Source organism: Pinus tabuliformis, chromosome 6, assembly GCF_031772625.1.
Source record: "Pinus tabuliformis cultivar Carrire ecotype Pingquan chromosome 6, CPIR1, whole genome shotgun sequence".
Lineage (NCBI taxonomy): Eukaryota > Viridiplantae > Streptophyta > Pinopsida > Pinales > Pinaceae > Pinus > Pinus tabuliformis.
The window spans coordinates 211,297,992-211,312,955 of NC_142292.1; the positions used below are offsets into that span (position 1 = coordinate 211,297,992).

Consider the following 14,964-nt stretch of genomic DNA (forward strand, 5'->3'; position numbering starts at 1 on the left):
GAACCCTAAGGCTTGGAGCACCTCCCAAGCTACAAATCTCAACACTCCCTCTTAGCAAGGGAGGTACTTCCAACACTAGGAAGTCTCCATCATTATCATCCCTGGCGACACTAGCCCATCTGGCGTCGGTCACTGCAGCATACTCTGTAGAATGAACTTTGCAATCTCGGTAATGCCTCTACCTCATCTCATCTGAACCTGAAGACCTCAACACTTCCATAGGGTTGCTCCCTCTAAAGCTAGACTCCATTTTGAGTCTACATGATCTCTAGTGGCTCAACCTATCAAAGATCTCATGTCCTACAACGTTAGTCCGAATTGCGGTCGAACATGGAACATCACCTCACCACAACCCAGTCCTACAAGCACTCATCCTCCTGGATCAAACACAACATGTGCAAATCCCTCCAATCTCGGATATACAACATCACGATCTGATGAAGACTCTAGCCTGTCAATTTGCAGCCCATCACATGAAGCAATCTCGATCAACCTGATCTTGTCCATGCCAAAGCAATCCTCAAGTTGTCCCAATGATCCATGACAGGACATAGGAAGTCTATGATCTGTAAAACGCCACACAACATATTGTAGTGCACCAGGTTCACCACCGATCCACCATAACTCCCATCCCATCTCACCATGTAACCTATCAAGACCACATCTCCATGTCTTCAGTTGAACCCTCTGCTCCATGATCTAGACAACCCAACTCCTTCTGAGTTGTTGTTCATTGGCCCTTCAAAGTACCTCTGATACCATGTTGTTTTTCCATGATCCTGGTGTCTAGGATAGAATCTTAAATCACTAACGCTATCAAACCAAGAATCACAACGAAGCTACTTTGCACAGCGGAATATAAACAACAGTAAATCTACTAGTGCACAAAATATACACAAATACGTACAATAACCCAATCTTCATTATATTAATCCAACTGATATAATACAACAGTTTAGGGCTCCCATACCAGGGATAATGACCTTCATACATCCATTGATACAATATATACAACAACTAGGGTTTGGTGTCTGTCGTGATGACCACCAATCTACCCTGAACAAGATACTCTAACTGTCTAGTTGATGTAGAGCTCCTCACAGGTGCCTTGGTCATACCCTGTACACATCTGCCTAGTCCTTTGTCTTCCCATATGTAGGATCCACCTCTATCAATGCACCAAGTCCATCTAGCCATTGAATCTCGGCTCAACAATCTGCTCTCTCGTTGATTGTTTGTCCTTCAACGCATCAACACCTCAAGACTCCTTTCGAGTTGTTCACAACTCTATTTGTGAACAACTCTCATCTGCCCATTGTTGCTCCTCAGTTACTCAGGGACTTCAGCCCACTATAGTCTTCCTGCGTTGCTCCAATGAAGACTAACATGGGGCACAGAGGGCTTCCACCTATCACTGCAAGATGTCCTCCCACAATGAACACGGGCTATGAGGACTACCCAACTTCTGTTGTAGAGGTCCTTCCCCACAAGGCAAACTCAAACTGCTCCTGGCTGATCAGAACCTTGAGCTCATCTTCTGCCACTCTAGCAACCACCTTTGTCCATCAAGATGGTGCACATAGGGCTTGAAGCAAGCCTCTACAATCGTCCAGGTTGTCTTTAAGCTACTCCAACTCTCCCACTCATAGCAGGCCTAAAGTCCTTCTTAGGACGTTGCACTTAGGACTCCAAACTTGGACCCTCTCACACTACCCTCCACCAGACCTCGAGTTGTCCAATACACGTCTCCTCTGCTAGGACACCACCCACCAACATCCATTCATCATCAAGAGACCATCTGCAACCATATTGTTACTGCCCTCTTGCCTAGGATTATGTGCACACTGTTCTAGCTTCCTATCACTGGTTAGGGCACCCAACAACCCTCCAATATCTGCTACAACAATCCTCCAATCATTGTGTTTCTTCTCCCACTGGTCTGCTCTTACTTGTTGTCCACTGTAGACTCCACAAACAATGTTTTGGCCCTTGTAAACTCCACACAAGGCACCCTATAGGTGGATGTCCATGACAGCAAGACAATCTTCCCTCAAAACCAAGGAATGAGACTATGTTTGAGTTGCGGCCTCCTAGAGATGACTACAACTGGGTTGGATGGCCCTTCCTAGCCCCCCTCGCTCTCCCAAATAGTCCTCCACAAGTTGTTGTAGCATCAACTACACCTGCGGCCCAAACAGAATACCATACCACTATAAAACATGCACTGAAAACCACTTAAACTCACCTTTGCTCCTACGGCTTGGTCTTGAAGGGATCCGCTGCCTTTCACTGCCCTTTCAAGCCTCCATGCTGGTTGGAACAAGCCTAAGACAACTGTGGCCAAGTCTACAAGAAGTCCGCTCCAAACCACAAAGAAAAACTTCAAAAACTCGTCCTTCATGCCTCCTACTCCTTGCCTCAGGTCCGCACCAATTTCAGAGCTAAGCTATGATGTTAGATGCTTATTGGATTATCATTTATACCTCAGGCATGAGTCTAATTTATACTAACTCATGCGGCTTCCTTAGTGGGCTTGTCTAGCTGTCATAAGACCTATTATGACTCTAGCCGACCTCATAAATGAGCCACAAACCCACACTCTAACTTCAAAAATTCATATCTTCACTTCTACAATTCGGATTCAAGTGATTTTTGTTGTGTCTGGTTACTCTCGAAGTCCTCCATCAACTCAAATCATCACATGTTGAAATCTCCTCACGGATTCACGCCCACAAGCTTGGGTGCAAAGCCCACATCTTGGGTTCCCAGCCCACAAAGCACTTTTGTGGTGCTCCAACCTCCAAACTCCGAACCCTAGGGCTTGGAGTACCTCCCAAGCTACAAATCTTAACACATAGGTAACAAAGTATACTATACTGCAAGAACCAGACCTCTAGGGCTTGTCACAACCTGTAGAGAGTTTCATCCATGCCTGCGAATTTCCCTCCCTATGGTTGATCCATGCAAATAAATTGCACCTCCTATGGAGGATCCAAACCTACTAACTAGACCTCCTATGAACCAACATGCCCCCAGGCTGGCCTTGACACTATTTGATGGACATGGCTTTATCCAAAGTCCAGATGATGATGGTCATCCACAAGATGGTTAAGGAGGGGTTGTGCCACCTCATGGAGCCCCAACGCTTGAGAATCTCTACATGTTCCCTTGATGGTCCCCTTGGAGATGACGCAGGGCATGGATGAAACTCATGTCTAAATGCATATTATTTATGGGAAATTTTAGTTTATTATTGCATGTTAAATTTATCTTCCTTGAAATCCATAGGGTACCTCCTAGAGAGCTTCCCCTATTCAATTCTCCCCTCACAAAGAAGATAGCTAGGGTTTTACAAGTGAAAACTAGGGTTTTCCCCTTACTCCAAGCATTCATTCACTTTCTCTTAAATCTAGCTCTAAAGACTCGATCACCCAAGTGGGAATAGGCACTAGGAATCCTTGTGTTGGTAAAAAATTTACAAAAACTTCAATATTTTCTCCTTTCCTTATTTTTCCAAGACCTTCAAGGTAAGCCTCTGGGCTATTTTGTGTTGCCAAATTCAATTAGAGCCTTTTTGGATAGACGTTGGAGCTTAATAGCCTTGGATTTTACCTTGTTGATCCTTTCAACTCAAAATATAGCATTTTACATGGTTAAATTTGCCCTAGAAGAGCTAACATAGTTTTCCCTAGTTTGTGTCGTAGGAAAACCCTACCTAGCTAGGGCTTAATTTGAGGATTTGTTGTTCCTTTGTTAGTTATATCATTAGCAAACCCTTTCTTGGGTGCTTGTACGCCTTGATATTCCTTCGTTGATCATCATCTTAAAACTCAGGGTTACACATGCCTCTTTTAGAACTTGGTATATGATATGTTGCTCTCATACAAAAAGAATTGGGTCTTTGTCCTTTGAAGATCTTTTGCCTAGTCTACATTTACATCACATTGAGCCATATAACATAGAATACCTTTTAGGTGCTCACTGGAAAGCCTCCTTTATGGTACAATTCCACTAAAGAGCAGGAGGAAGATTGCTAAGGTGACAATGGCAATCTCCCTCATTGTTGCAACAAGGTTTGGCCCTTGTCTTGTGGGGCCTCTCACAAGGCCTACTAGATTCTGAAGCAACAGTGCCTTCCCATGCTTGTCAATCTATACCTTCAAAAGCTTCATTGTGAATTGAAACATCTACCAAAGTGGCTTGACCATTGGGCCTATTTCCCTTGTTCCATGTGTAGGGTTTCTCGTAACAAGGGTAGGCATAGTACCAACCATTGTTTGAGTCCTAAAGGCAAAATTAGAGGTACAGGGGGATGTTCCAACAAGCACAACTAAGCTAAGCAATAAACACCCCAAAAATGATAAAAGATCATTTTGCTAGGTAAGAGTTATTTATAGCTTGATAGGAAAGCAGAAAACACTTAACAATTTCTTTGGATAGGCTTTCGAAATTCATGTTGGATTTTAGTTTGAGGATAGTGATAGCATAGGGTGAAGAAGAAATTATTGAAATAGAGTCTGAATGTAGCAGAATAATGATTTATAGTGAGTATTTGTAAGCTAAGTGTACTTGGGCCTTGATACTCCTTAATTTGGTTATGTTTTGGGGTGCAAGCCCGTGTGATTCTTCCACACAGTACATGTATGCAACAAAGGACACGTGTACGGGCCATTTCTTCATATATAAGATACTATACATAATCTTTACCAATGACTAATCATATATAAGAAATTCCTTACATATTTGTGCAAGATATGAACAACTGGGAAAGAACAAATAAAAGTCGATGTTGAAAGGATAGTGATAGGATTACGTATTGCTCAATTTAAACATGTAAGACTACGTAGCACCTAAGATAGGATAAGGCAAACATTTAGTTTCCTACCAAAATTCAGTAATGAACCATTTTCTTCCCTGAACTTAACACTTTTTCAAACTTTGCCATTATAATTGAGTATTAAAATGCAAAGCAGAGTCTATTCTTGACAGGAAAGCAATAAGAAAAGCATTTTATAGAGCTCACAGATTGTGTTTTCTTTACTAGACCTCGGGATTAAGAAGCCTCATCTTGGTCTGCTTTAGGCATAGATTCTCGTTGATGGAAAACAGGAACACCAAAGCATACAGTCTTGTTGATAAAATATAAGAACTCCAAAGCATTTAAAGGCTTTTAAACTAATATTCAGTGGCAATCCAACATAGTTAAATCTGTAGTCCCATGGATCCTGCATTCTAAATAAAAGGTCAACTAGTGAAGCAACTTCCTGTAAAATATCTAAATTTTTAAGACTTTATATTTCACTGTCTAGGTTATTTGATAACAAGTATACGAGTACAAAGTTTATTTTGTCCTATAAAAAGGACAGAAAACATGACACCTATAACAGCGAATCAGTTTGAAACTATTCCATGCCAAAAACAATTTTCCATGGCATGGTCAAAACAATAAAAACTTTAGTGCTCCAGATTGTACAAAAACTGACATTACAGCAAAATATACCAAAATAACAGAAATGTTATGAAATATGCAGAAAGGAGCTGCAAAGCTCAGAAAGAAATTTAAATATCATCAGTTATGCACAAAATACAAAACATTGGGGAAGCACGCTGCTTCCAAAGTGATGAGCCACACAATGACTGCCCTGGAACGGTCCTCGAGGATTAGTTAAAACTTGAGACATATAAGTAAATTTAATGGATCATTAAGATTACTTCATATGTTATACATGATGATGTTGTGCTAGAGGGTCCGAGCACAGCAAATATTTCACTGGAAACATAAAACATTTGATGGAGACAATACCTGGATTGATGCATAATGTCTTTCTAGAGCCTAAACAGGCAACTTTCAAGGACGAAGCAAAAGTTGTGCGTTGCAGCTCTTTGACAAACTGGGACAGCTGTGAATGAGTCCGACTGCAAAAGAAAACCTTTATAGGCTCTTCCTCCACACCCTCATCTCCTGAGTCTTCATTGCTGCTAGAAGACATATAGCCAGATTTTCTTTTTCCGTTCTTGCTATCTTCACAATCCTCTCCACTCTCATATTCCTCAATCAAATAATCTGATTCATCATCAAACTTTTCTGAGAGATTAGAGGCCCTTCCAGCACTTTTTTCTTGTATTCTATTTTCATCCAGATTCTTGTCTCCAAAGAAAAGCGTGTCAACCATAGAAGATTTTATCCTCCTAGAGGGTTTCCATCTCTCTTTCTTATCTGTAGTGCATTTGATCTGTTTCTCCTCTTTCTTTGCAGCAAAATCTCTCATCCACTCTGGTTCATCATCAGCACAGTCAGATGGTTGCTTCGACTGTTCTACTGGGGCTCGCAATTTTTCATCAATTAACCATTGCAGTGTACTACAGATTAAACTGAGTGTTTTCCCTGTGCCTGACAGCATGCAAAGCATATGTAAACATTGATCATATCAGTAAGGGATACTTTGTTCTGACAAAAGTATTAAGCAAAGAAACATTTGGGGCTCTTTATCATAAATTGGCTGAGGACAACTTGAAGATGGTTGATATTTTAGTTCTATGGTTTTTATTGGTTTCTGGACTCGCTGTGTTAGAAAAATGATGGTCGACGTTTCAGCTCCATGGTATGGGGTCCATTATCAGGTGATCAGGAAAAGGAGAGAAATAGAAGGATCTAGAGATTCAGAAATCATGGTCGATGTTTTAGATCTGCACAAAGAAAGAAAGAAATTATTTTAACGTTCACGAAGCAGTAACCGATGCATCATCCAAACAAAGGATGATCCGAACAAAGGATGAGAGAGGTAGAGAGACCAAGAACACTTCAAGAACTTCATGAATCCCAACATTCCTGAAGTATCCTTGATCTCTCTATCTCTCTCGTCCCTTGTCCTAATGATGGATCATGTTGGTAATTGACAACTAATTAATGTAAATTTGGGTAAATTGTATTAGTTATTGACAAGTTAGTTTCATACCGAATCAGTAGTTATGTAACTGAGGAGGCTCATATATAAAATTGATGAATGCCCGAACTATTGTAAGGAGAATCATTTATTGATTGAATAGAGATTCCAATCCCTTGCCCCGTGGATGTTTCCTTGACACCCTGTCAGGGTTTTACCACGTAAATCTTGAGTTTTTTACTTGTGTGGTTGTGTTCAGTTGCATTCCCTTTCTTGGTTAATTTAACCTTCTTTCTTGATCAGTAACCTATTATAACTACAAATGGTATCAGAGCAAGGTTTTGAGTTGAGTCTAGAGTGCGTATGAACCAAGAGTGCTATTCATGCCCATCAAAGGTTGCGTGTGTGTGGCAACAAGGCAACGTCGAGGAAGGTTCTTTAGCGTGGACTGGCGAGGAGGCCCGCCTATTGCCATCCGTCGAGCAGAACCGGAGTGCCCTCTGCGTGCTAGTTGAGGAAGAGAACCCATGAGGAGCGTGGAACGGAATGGACTGATGGGGAGGCCGTTTGCTGCCTGAGGCCCAATTCTACGCTACCAGACCACCTAACCCTCTGCCCTGTGCGTGCTAGTCGAGGAAGACAGAGTCGTTCTCTACGTGGACTGAGGAGGTCGTCATGCTACTGCGTAGCCTGTGTGAAGACCACCGTTGCTGCCCGTTTAGTGCGTAGCAAAATCGTGGAGGCCCGTTGCTTGTCCAGAAGTGGAGCAAGGGCTGCGTGGTTCCATTGGCCGGGGCCCTCGTGCCTTCTAGAACCTGTCCAATGGCTGCATGGTTTCGTTGTCCAGAACCTGCGTGTCGACGAGGAGAAGCGTGGACCAGGCTGCATACCTGTTGCTGGCCACCTACATGTTACCATTGCATCAGAGGCTGTGCTGCATGAAAACTACCCGTCTAAGAGAGATCATCTTGGAAGGCCAGGTATTTTTTTTTTTGCAAAATTTGTGAATAAATTCAGGGTTTGTTGAAAGATTTCTTTGAATTGAAGAACAAAGATTTTTTTCAGGAAACTGAAATTAAACAAAAGGGATTTTTTCAAAAAAAAATGTTGTAGGTTTTCTAAGTCAATTTGGAAAATTTGGGAAAGTAAGATTCTGAATTTTTATTGGGGAATTTGTGAAATTTTTCCGGAAAATTGAAGTAGGAAAAAAAATTTTAAAACTTGGAAAACCCTTTGTTGGAAGAAGACAATCCAAGTAATTTTTTTTTGGAAACCCTAGTTGAAAGACTGAAACCCTAGGAGGAAAGAAATGGCCAAGATGTCGAATGCAAAGTTCGAGGTGGAGAAATTCATCGGCAAGAGCAACTTTGCTCTATGGAAACTAAAAGTTAGGGATTTGTTGGTGCAACAAGGGTTGCACAAAGCTTTGGACGGGGCAAATAAGAAACCTGCAAGCATGAAAGATTCGAACTGGGAGGACTTGGATGCCCGAGCTCTCAGTACCATCAAGTTATGCCTGACGGATGAAGTTCTCTTCAACATTGTTGAAAAGAGTACAGCTTCAGACTTATGGGAAAAACTGTAAAAACTATATATGACAAAGTCGTTAACCAATAGAATTTATTTGAAAAGACAATTGTACAGTCTTCGAATGAAGGAAGATTCAAAATTTGCAGAGCATTTAAATGTTTTTAATACACTTATATGTCAATTATCAAATATGGAAGTTAAAATTCAGGAAGAAGACAAAGCTATAACCTTGTTGTGTTCTCTGCCCAAGTCATGGGACCACTTCGTAACTTCAATCAGTTTGAGCACCACTGATTCTTTGAAATTTGAATCAGTTGTGGGAGCTCTCTTGTCTGAAGAAGTACGAAGGAAATCCAGTACTGAAACAGTTGCATCAAAAGCCATGATAGCTAGAGGATGGTCAAAGGAAAGAGGAGAAAAAACAAGGGGGTCTTCCAGATCTAAATCAAAGGGAAAGAAGTGTAAGGAAAAATGTTGGCACTACAATAAAATTGGACACCTCAAGAAACACTGTTGGAAACGAAAAGAGTCTGATAACCTGAAGAAGGAAGCAAATCAGGTTGATTCAGGTATGATAGATGAAGTTTTATCTGCTGAAGAATTATGTATGATAGATGAAACTTCACCTGTATGTAATGTCTCTCAGGGTTTTGAAAGCTGGCTATTAGACTCTGGTGCTTCTCATCACATGTGTCCACGCAGAAATTGGTTTACTTCATATGAAGAGGTAAATGGTAGTTCTGTGTTTATGGGTAATAATGTAACATGTCAGACTGTTGGGATGGGAAATATCAAGATTAAAATGTATGATAACATAGTTAGAACATTAACTAGTGTTAGACATGTACCTGAATTGAAGAAAAATTTGATTTCTTTAGGAGTGTTGGATTCAGATGGTTATAAGTTTATAGGTCATAATGGAGTGCTGAAAGTCTCTAAAGGCGCCCTAGTTGTTATGAAAGCAGAAAAGGTCGGAAATCTTTACAGACTCAAAGGAAGTACTCAGGTCAGTGAAGCAACGATTGTGTCAGAAAAAAGAAGAAGAAAGTACTCGCCTATGGCATCAGTGATTGGGTCACATGAGCGAGAAAGGTCTTCAGATACTAATGAAACGTAAATCTCTTCCTGATCTGAAATATTTGAAGTTGGATTTCTGTAAACATTGTGCGTATGGAAAACAGTGTAAACAGAGATTTAAAACTGGAAATCATAATAGTAAAGATATTTTAGACTATATTCATTCTGATCTGTGGGAACCATCTCATGTTGTATCATATGAAGGTGCTCTATATTTTTTAAAAAGAAAGTTAACGTATTCAATATCTTTAAACAATTTAAAGCAATGGTAGAGAAAAGAACAAGCAAATCAATTAAATGTTTAAGAATTGACAATGGTGGTGAATTCACTTCAATAGAATTCGAACAATATTGTAAGGATGAAGGAATTGTTAGACATAAAACTATTGTTTATACTCCTCAGCAAAATGGTGTTGTTGAACGTATGAATCATACTCTTATGGAAAGAGCCAAAACCATGATCAGCAATGCTAACTTGCAAAAGGAGTTGTGGGCAGAAGCAGTATCCACTGCTTGTTATTTAGTTAACAGATCACCTTTAGTGACAATTAATTGTAAAATTCCTGAAGAAGTTTGGTCAGGTCAGTCTTGTGATTATTCACATTTAAGGATATTTGGTTGTGATGCTTATGCTCTTATTCCTAAAAATCAGCGTTCAAAATTAGATCCAAAATCGAAATGTTATGTCTTTGTTGGGTATGACTATGCAATGAAAGGATACAGGTTGTGGGATCCTACATCGCGGAAGATAATCATTAGTAGAGATGTAACATTTAATGAATCTTCTTTTTTAAAATCAAATGTTGAAAGAATTGAACAGGAACAGGTATCGCCAAATCAACAAATTCAGTTGGAGGCTAGACCTTTCGGTGACAGTCAAAAGGAAGAAGAGACTTCTGGAGAAAAAAATGTTGAAGATACAAAGGAAACTACTGAAGTTTCTGAACCAGTTCAACAACCAATCACTCTAAGAAGGTCTACAAGGGAAATAAAAACTCCCAAAAGGTATGAAGATTTTGCTTCATCTTTTGCTTTGATTACTAAAGATGGGGAACCTTCTTGTTATCAGGAAGCAGTAGATGATACGGATAGCGAAAAATGGAAAACGGCTATGGAAGAAGAAATGGATTCCTTAGCCAAGAACAATACCTGGGATCTTGTAGAACTTCCTGAAGGGAGAAGTGTTGTTGGATGCAAATGGGTCTTCAAACTGAAACGGAAAGTTGATGGAAGTATCGAAAGGTATAAGGCGAGACTGGTAGCAAAAGGGTATTCTTAGGTTGAAGGTATCGACTTTCATGAGATTTTTTCTCCAATTGTAAAACTTGTTTCTATTCGTATTGTGTTGGCACTAACTGCATTACTTAACCTTGAGTTAGAACAGCTAGATGTTAAAACATCTTTTCTACATGGTGATTTGAATGACGAGTTATATATGGAACAACCAGAAGGTTTTGTACAAGGTCGCAGCAGAAGATTAGTTTGCAAGCTCAGGAAATCATTGTATGGTCTGAGGCAGTCTCCCAGACAATGGTACAAGAAGTTTGACTCCTTCATGGTGAGCCAAAACTTTATTAAAAGTGAGTATGATCATTGTGTATACTTCAAAAGTTTCAATGGCATATTCATTATCTTAGCTTTGTATGTTGACGATATGCTTATTGCAAGCAAAAGCATGGAAGAGATCAACAGGTTAAAGGCTCAGCTCTCTAGGACGTTTGATATGAAGGATCTTGGAGCAGCAAAACATATCTTGGGCATGGAGATACACAGAGACAGGAAAAATGGTAAGCTTTGGTTATCACAGCAAAAGTATGTGGAGAAAGTACTTGAAAAGTTCTGTATGAACAATGTGAAACCTGTTAATGTTCCATTAGCTTCCCATTTTAAGCTTTCTTCGGTTTTGAGTCCTAGAACTGATGAAGAAAAGTAGTATATGTCTCATGTACCATATGCAAATGTTGTAGGCAACTTAATGTATGTGATGGTATCTACAAGACCTAACATTTCACATGCAGTTGGAGTTGTCAGCAGGTTCATGGCAAATCCAGGTGAAGAACATTGGAGAGCAGTGAAATGGGTGCTTCAATATCTAAGAGCCACAAGTGACCAGTGCATCATCTTTAATGGTAGTGAAGGATCAGTCTGCGGATATGTAGATGCTGATTATGCAGGTGATTTAGACAAAAGATGATCTACTACAGGTTATGTCTTTACTCTTGCAGGTGGAGCAATTAGTTGGATGTCAAAGCTTCAAGAAACAGTTGTTTTGTCCACTACCGAAGCAGAATATATAGTTGCTTCAGATGCCAGTAAAGAAGCAATCCGATTAAAGGGTCTACTTGATGAGATTGGAAGGACGCAGGAGAAAGTGAATGTACTTTGTGACAGTGAAAGTGCTATTCACTTGGCGACAAATCCTGCTTATCACAGTAGAACCAAGCACATTGGTGTAAGGTATCATTTTCTGAGACATGTGATCGATGACAGAAAAGTAGCTCTTCAAAAGGTGCATACACGGGAGAATTGTGCAGACATATTCACAAAGCTAGTTACAGTAGAGAAGGTGTGATGGTGTTTAGCTTTTCTTGGCTTGCAGAAGAGATGGTGAATGGGCATGGGCAAGGGATTGGGAAAATTGTTGTCAAGGTGGAGTTTGTTGGTAATTGACAACTAATTAATGTAAACTTGGGTAAATTGTATTAGTTATTGACAAGTTAGTTTCATACCGAATCAGTAGTTATGTAACTGAGGAGGCTCATATATAAAACTGATGAATGCCCGAACTATTGTAAGGAGAATCATTTATTGATTGAATAGAGATTCCAATCCCTTGCCCCGTGGATGTTTTCTTGACACCCTGTTAGGGTTTTACCACGTAAATCTTGAGTTTTTTACTTGTGTGGTTGTGTTCAGTTGCATTCCCCTTCTTGGTTAATTTAACCTTCTTTCTTGATCGGTAACCTATTATAACTACAAATCAACCATGATTTTTATAACATCATGAATCCGTTAACCAATAAAAACAATCCAATGCGATGTGGAAGCTTAAAACAACAGATTTCAATTCTAGAAATCAAAATAAATTTTGACAAGTTTTCTCTTCAATAAATGGATTGCCAATACATGATTCACTTCATTTTATGTCAATTACTAAAGAACTGATTTACGGATAAATGGATTGTCAATACATGATTTACTTCATTTTATGTCAATTACTAAAACGGAAAGCTTAACAGATTACTATCTGAAGATGCGATTTCTAGACCAATCTCTATTTAAAAAAAATTAATGTAGTTACCAGTGCAGAATGACCTTGACTCTCATAAATTACCAAAGCATTTTATTTCAAAAACCAAATGTATGAATGTAACTGACCAAATCATGATAATTCCAATCTGACTGACGGGCATTTCTGAGAATTAGGAATTAGTTTCCAATTGGATTACAACAAAATATAATTTTTGGCATCAGCTTTCTTAATATGCCAGACAAATATACACGCACCAGAATTGCCGGACAAAATGCAATTGCCGACCTGGATTAAAAAACCTTCCAAAAGCATTTAAACTTGCATTGGTTTATCTCAGAGTGTGAAGTCGCTAATAGGACAGCTATATTCTTGCAGCGTTGATTCGATGAAATTTTAATCTATTTACAGTATTGGATTGCATTCCGTAAAGCAATACCCTTCGAGATAAACAATTGACTTAGAAGGAGATTGAAACCTTTACGTGGGCACGTGGTTAAGATGGTAGAATGGCAGGTCGCTCACAAGGATTTACGCTCTTGCATGTATGAATAAGTGGGTTGGGTATGTGTAATTTTCGGAGGATTGCGACGGACAAATACCCCTCTCCTGCAATTTAGTTAAATGAAAGTATTTGTCTTCAGTGATCTGGTGGTATAGTGCCCAGCTTCTTCGAACTAATTCTAATGTTTCTCTTGAATTTTAATGAGACACTTATAAATAAAGACCAGTAATGATGAGGATGAGTTCTCCGGGTTAATCGTTTTTAAAGATTAAGTTAACGTTTTGCAATGGAATTTTTATCCAAATGAAGTGAAGAGAACAGAATTATGTACCTGTGGGGCTTTCGAGAATGGCGACGCCGCCCTTGTCCAGAGCATTGTAGAGCGTGTTCATGAAATTTAATTGAATGGTATAAGGTTTGAAAGGGAATGCAGGAAATCGGTGTTCATCCTCCATTCCTTGCTCCTCCTTCATACCCTCTCCACCACTGCAATGCTGTAAGTCCTTCCTGGCTTTAATCTTCTTAGTCCATTTTCTCTTCTCTTTCCCGCGCTATATCTTACGTGGCGATCAACATGATTTGCACTGTACAGCATGGCATTTCAATCTGGCGTGTATCCTATGAGTACCTTGACGTGACAGGGCAGACTGGGCATATTTGTAGAGTGGGTCAGAATACTATATTTGAAGATGAATAAAGTAGTTACTAGCAATTTTTCCTAAAGGTGTAAAGTATATTAAATGGAAGAAAAAAAGAAAATTATTTTAACGTCAAAGATAGCCTATGGCAGAGATCACTTCTTCATTTGGTTGATGTGTTCAGCCATTTCCTGTGAAGCCTCACAATAAACACTTCCAACTTTTCGACAAACCCCTCACTAAATAGATTATCTCAAGAGCTAGCTGCGAGAACATCTACATAATTTTTTGTGTTGTCTTTGAAGGCCTTGCATTCTAAAATGAAATGATTTTATGTTTCCACTTTTCCGGAAGAACAAAAAATACATACTCTTTCCTCCCACACTTCTTTTGGCTTTTTCCAACGCCCTGTTTCACAACGGAGTTGATGAGAATTAGTCCTTAACTGAGTAATAAGAATTTTGGCTCTTCAAAAAACACTGGCCTTTATGTAGTATTTTTTCTTTCTCCTGAGCTTCCTATCCCAAGTATACTTGAGGAACTTATCCATAACAAAAAAAATTATCTCTTATAGAAAAAGCTTCCTATCCCAAGTATGCTTGAGGAACTTATCCATAACAAAAGTTTTTATCTCTTATAGAAGATTTGAGAAGATCATCTTTGAAAAAATTAATCACTAAATATAAAAACTCTTATTTATAATATAATCAATATTATAAAATGAGTATTTGGAAAAAATTTGAGATATATAAAATGTACCAGTGCATGTACATCTAATGGTTCAACTTGGTGTAGTATGTATTACATTAATGTAAAGTTGATTAAATGAATGACAATGTCTAGTAGATAATGCTAACCTTATTTCAAAGTGGAAACTAAATAATCAACCTCATAAATGTGTAGCGACAACAAATTTCGTGAGGATGACGATTTTTGTTTTCACTCATGTCAAGGATTTTCTTCATATGGTGTATATTTAATAGTGAATCGACTTGATCCTGGATTTATTATGCTCCACTACTCCCACACCCCACTTGATTTTAGGATAGCTAGATGCATCAAGCTTCTCCAAAAATATTA

General features: G+C 39.2%; 1 protein-coding gene across 2 annotated transcripts in view; it reads right to left on the reverse strand.

The window, feature by feature from the left end:
- LOC149258203 (RAD3-like DNA-binding helicase protein) overlaps positions 1–13,880 on the reverse strand; it is a 135,185-nt gene extending 121,305 nt beyond the window's left edge. The window contains exons 1-2 of one of the 2 annotated variants that reach the window (XM_089414906.1): positions 13,578–13,880; positions 5,804–6,391 (exon numbers count right to left, since the gene is read on the reverse strand). In XM_089414906.1, coding sequence (XP_089271032.1) covers positions 5,804–6,391; positions 13,578–13,719 — 730 coding nt within the window. In that variant the 5' untranslated portion in view covers positions 13,720–13,880. The remainder of the gene's footprint in view (positions 1–5,803; positions 6,392–13,577) is intronic. The other variant, XM_089414903.1, reaches the window with a different exon arrangement.
- Between the last annotated feature and the right edge of the window lie 1,084 nt (positions 13,881–14,964).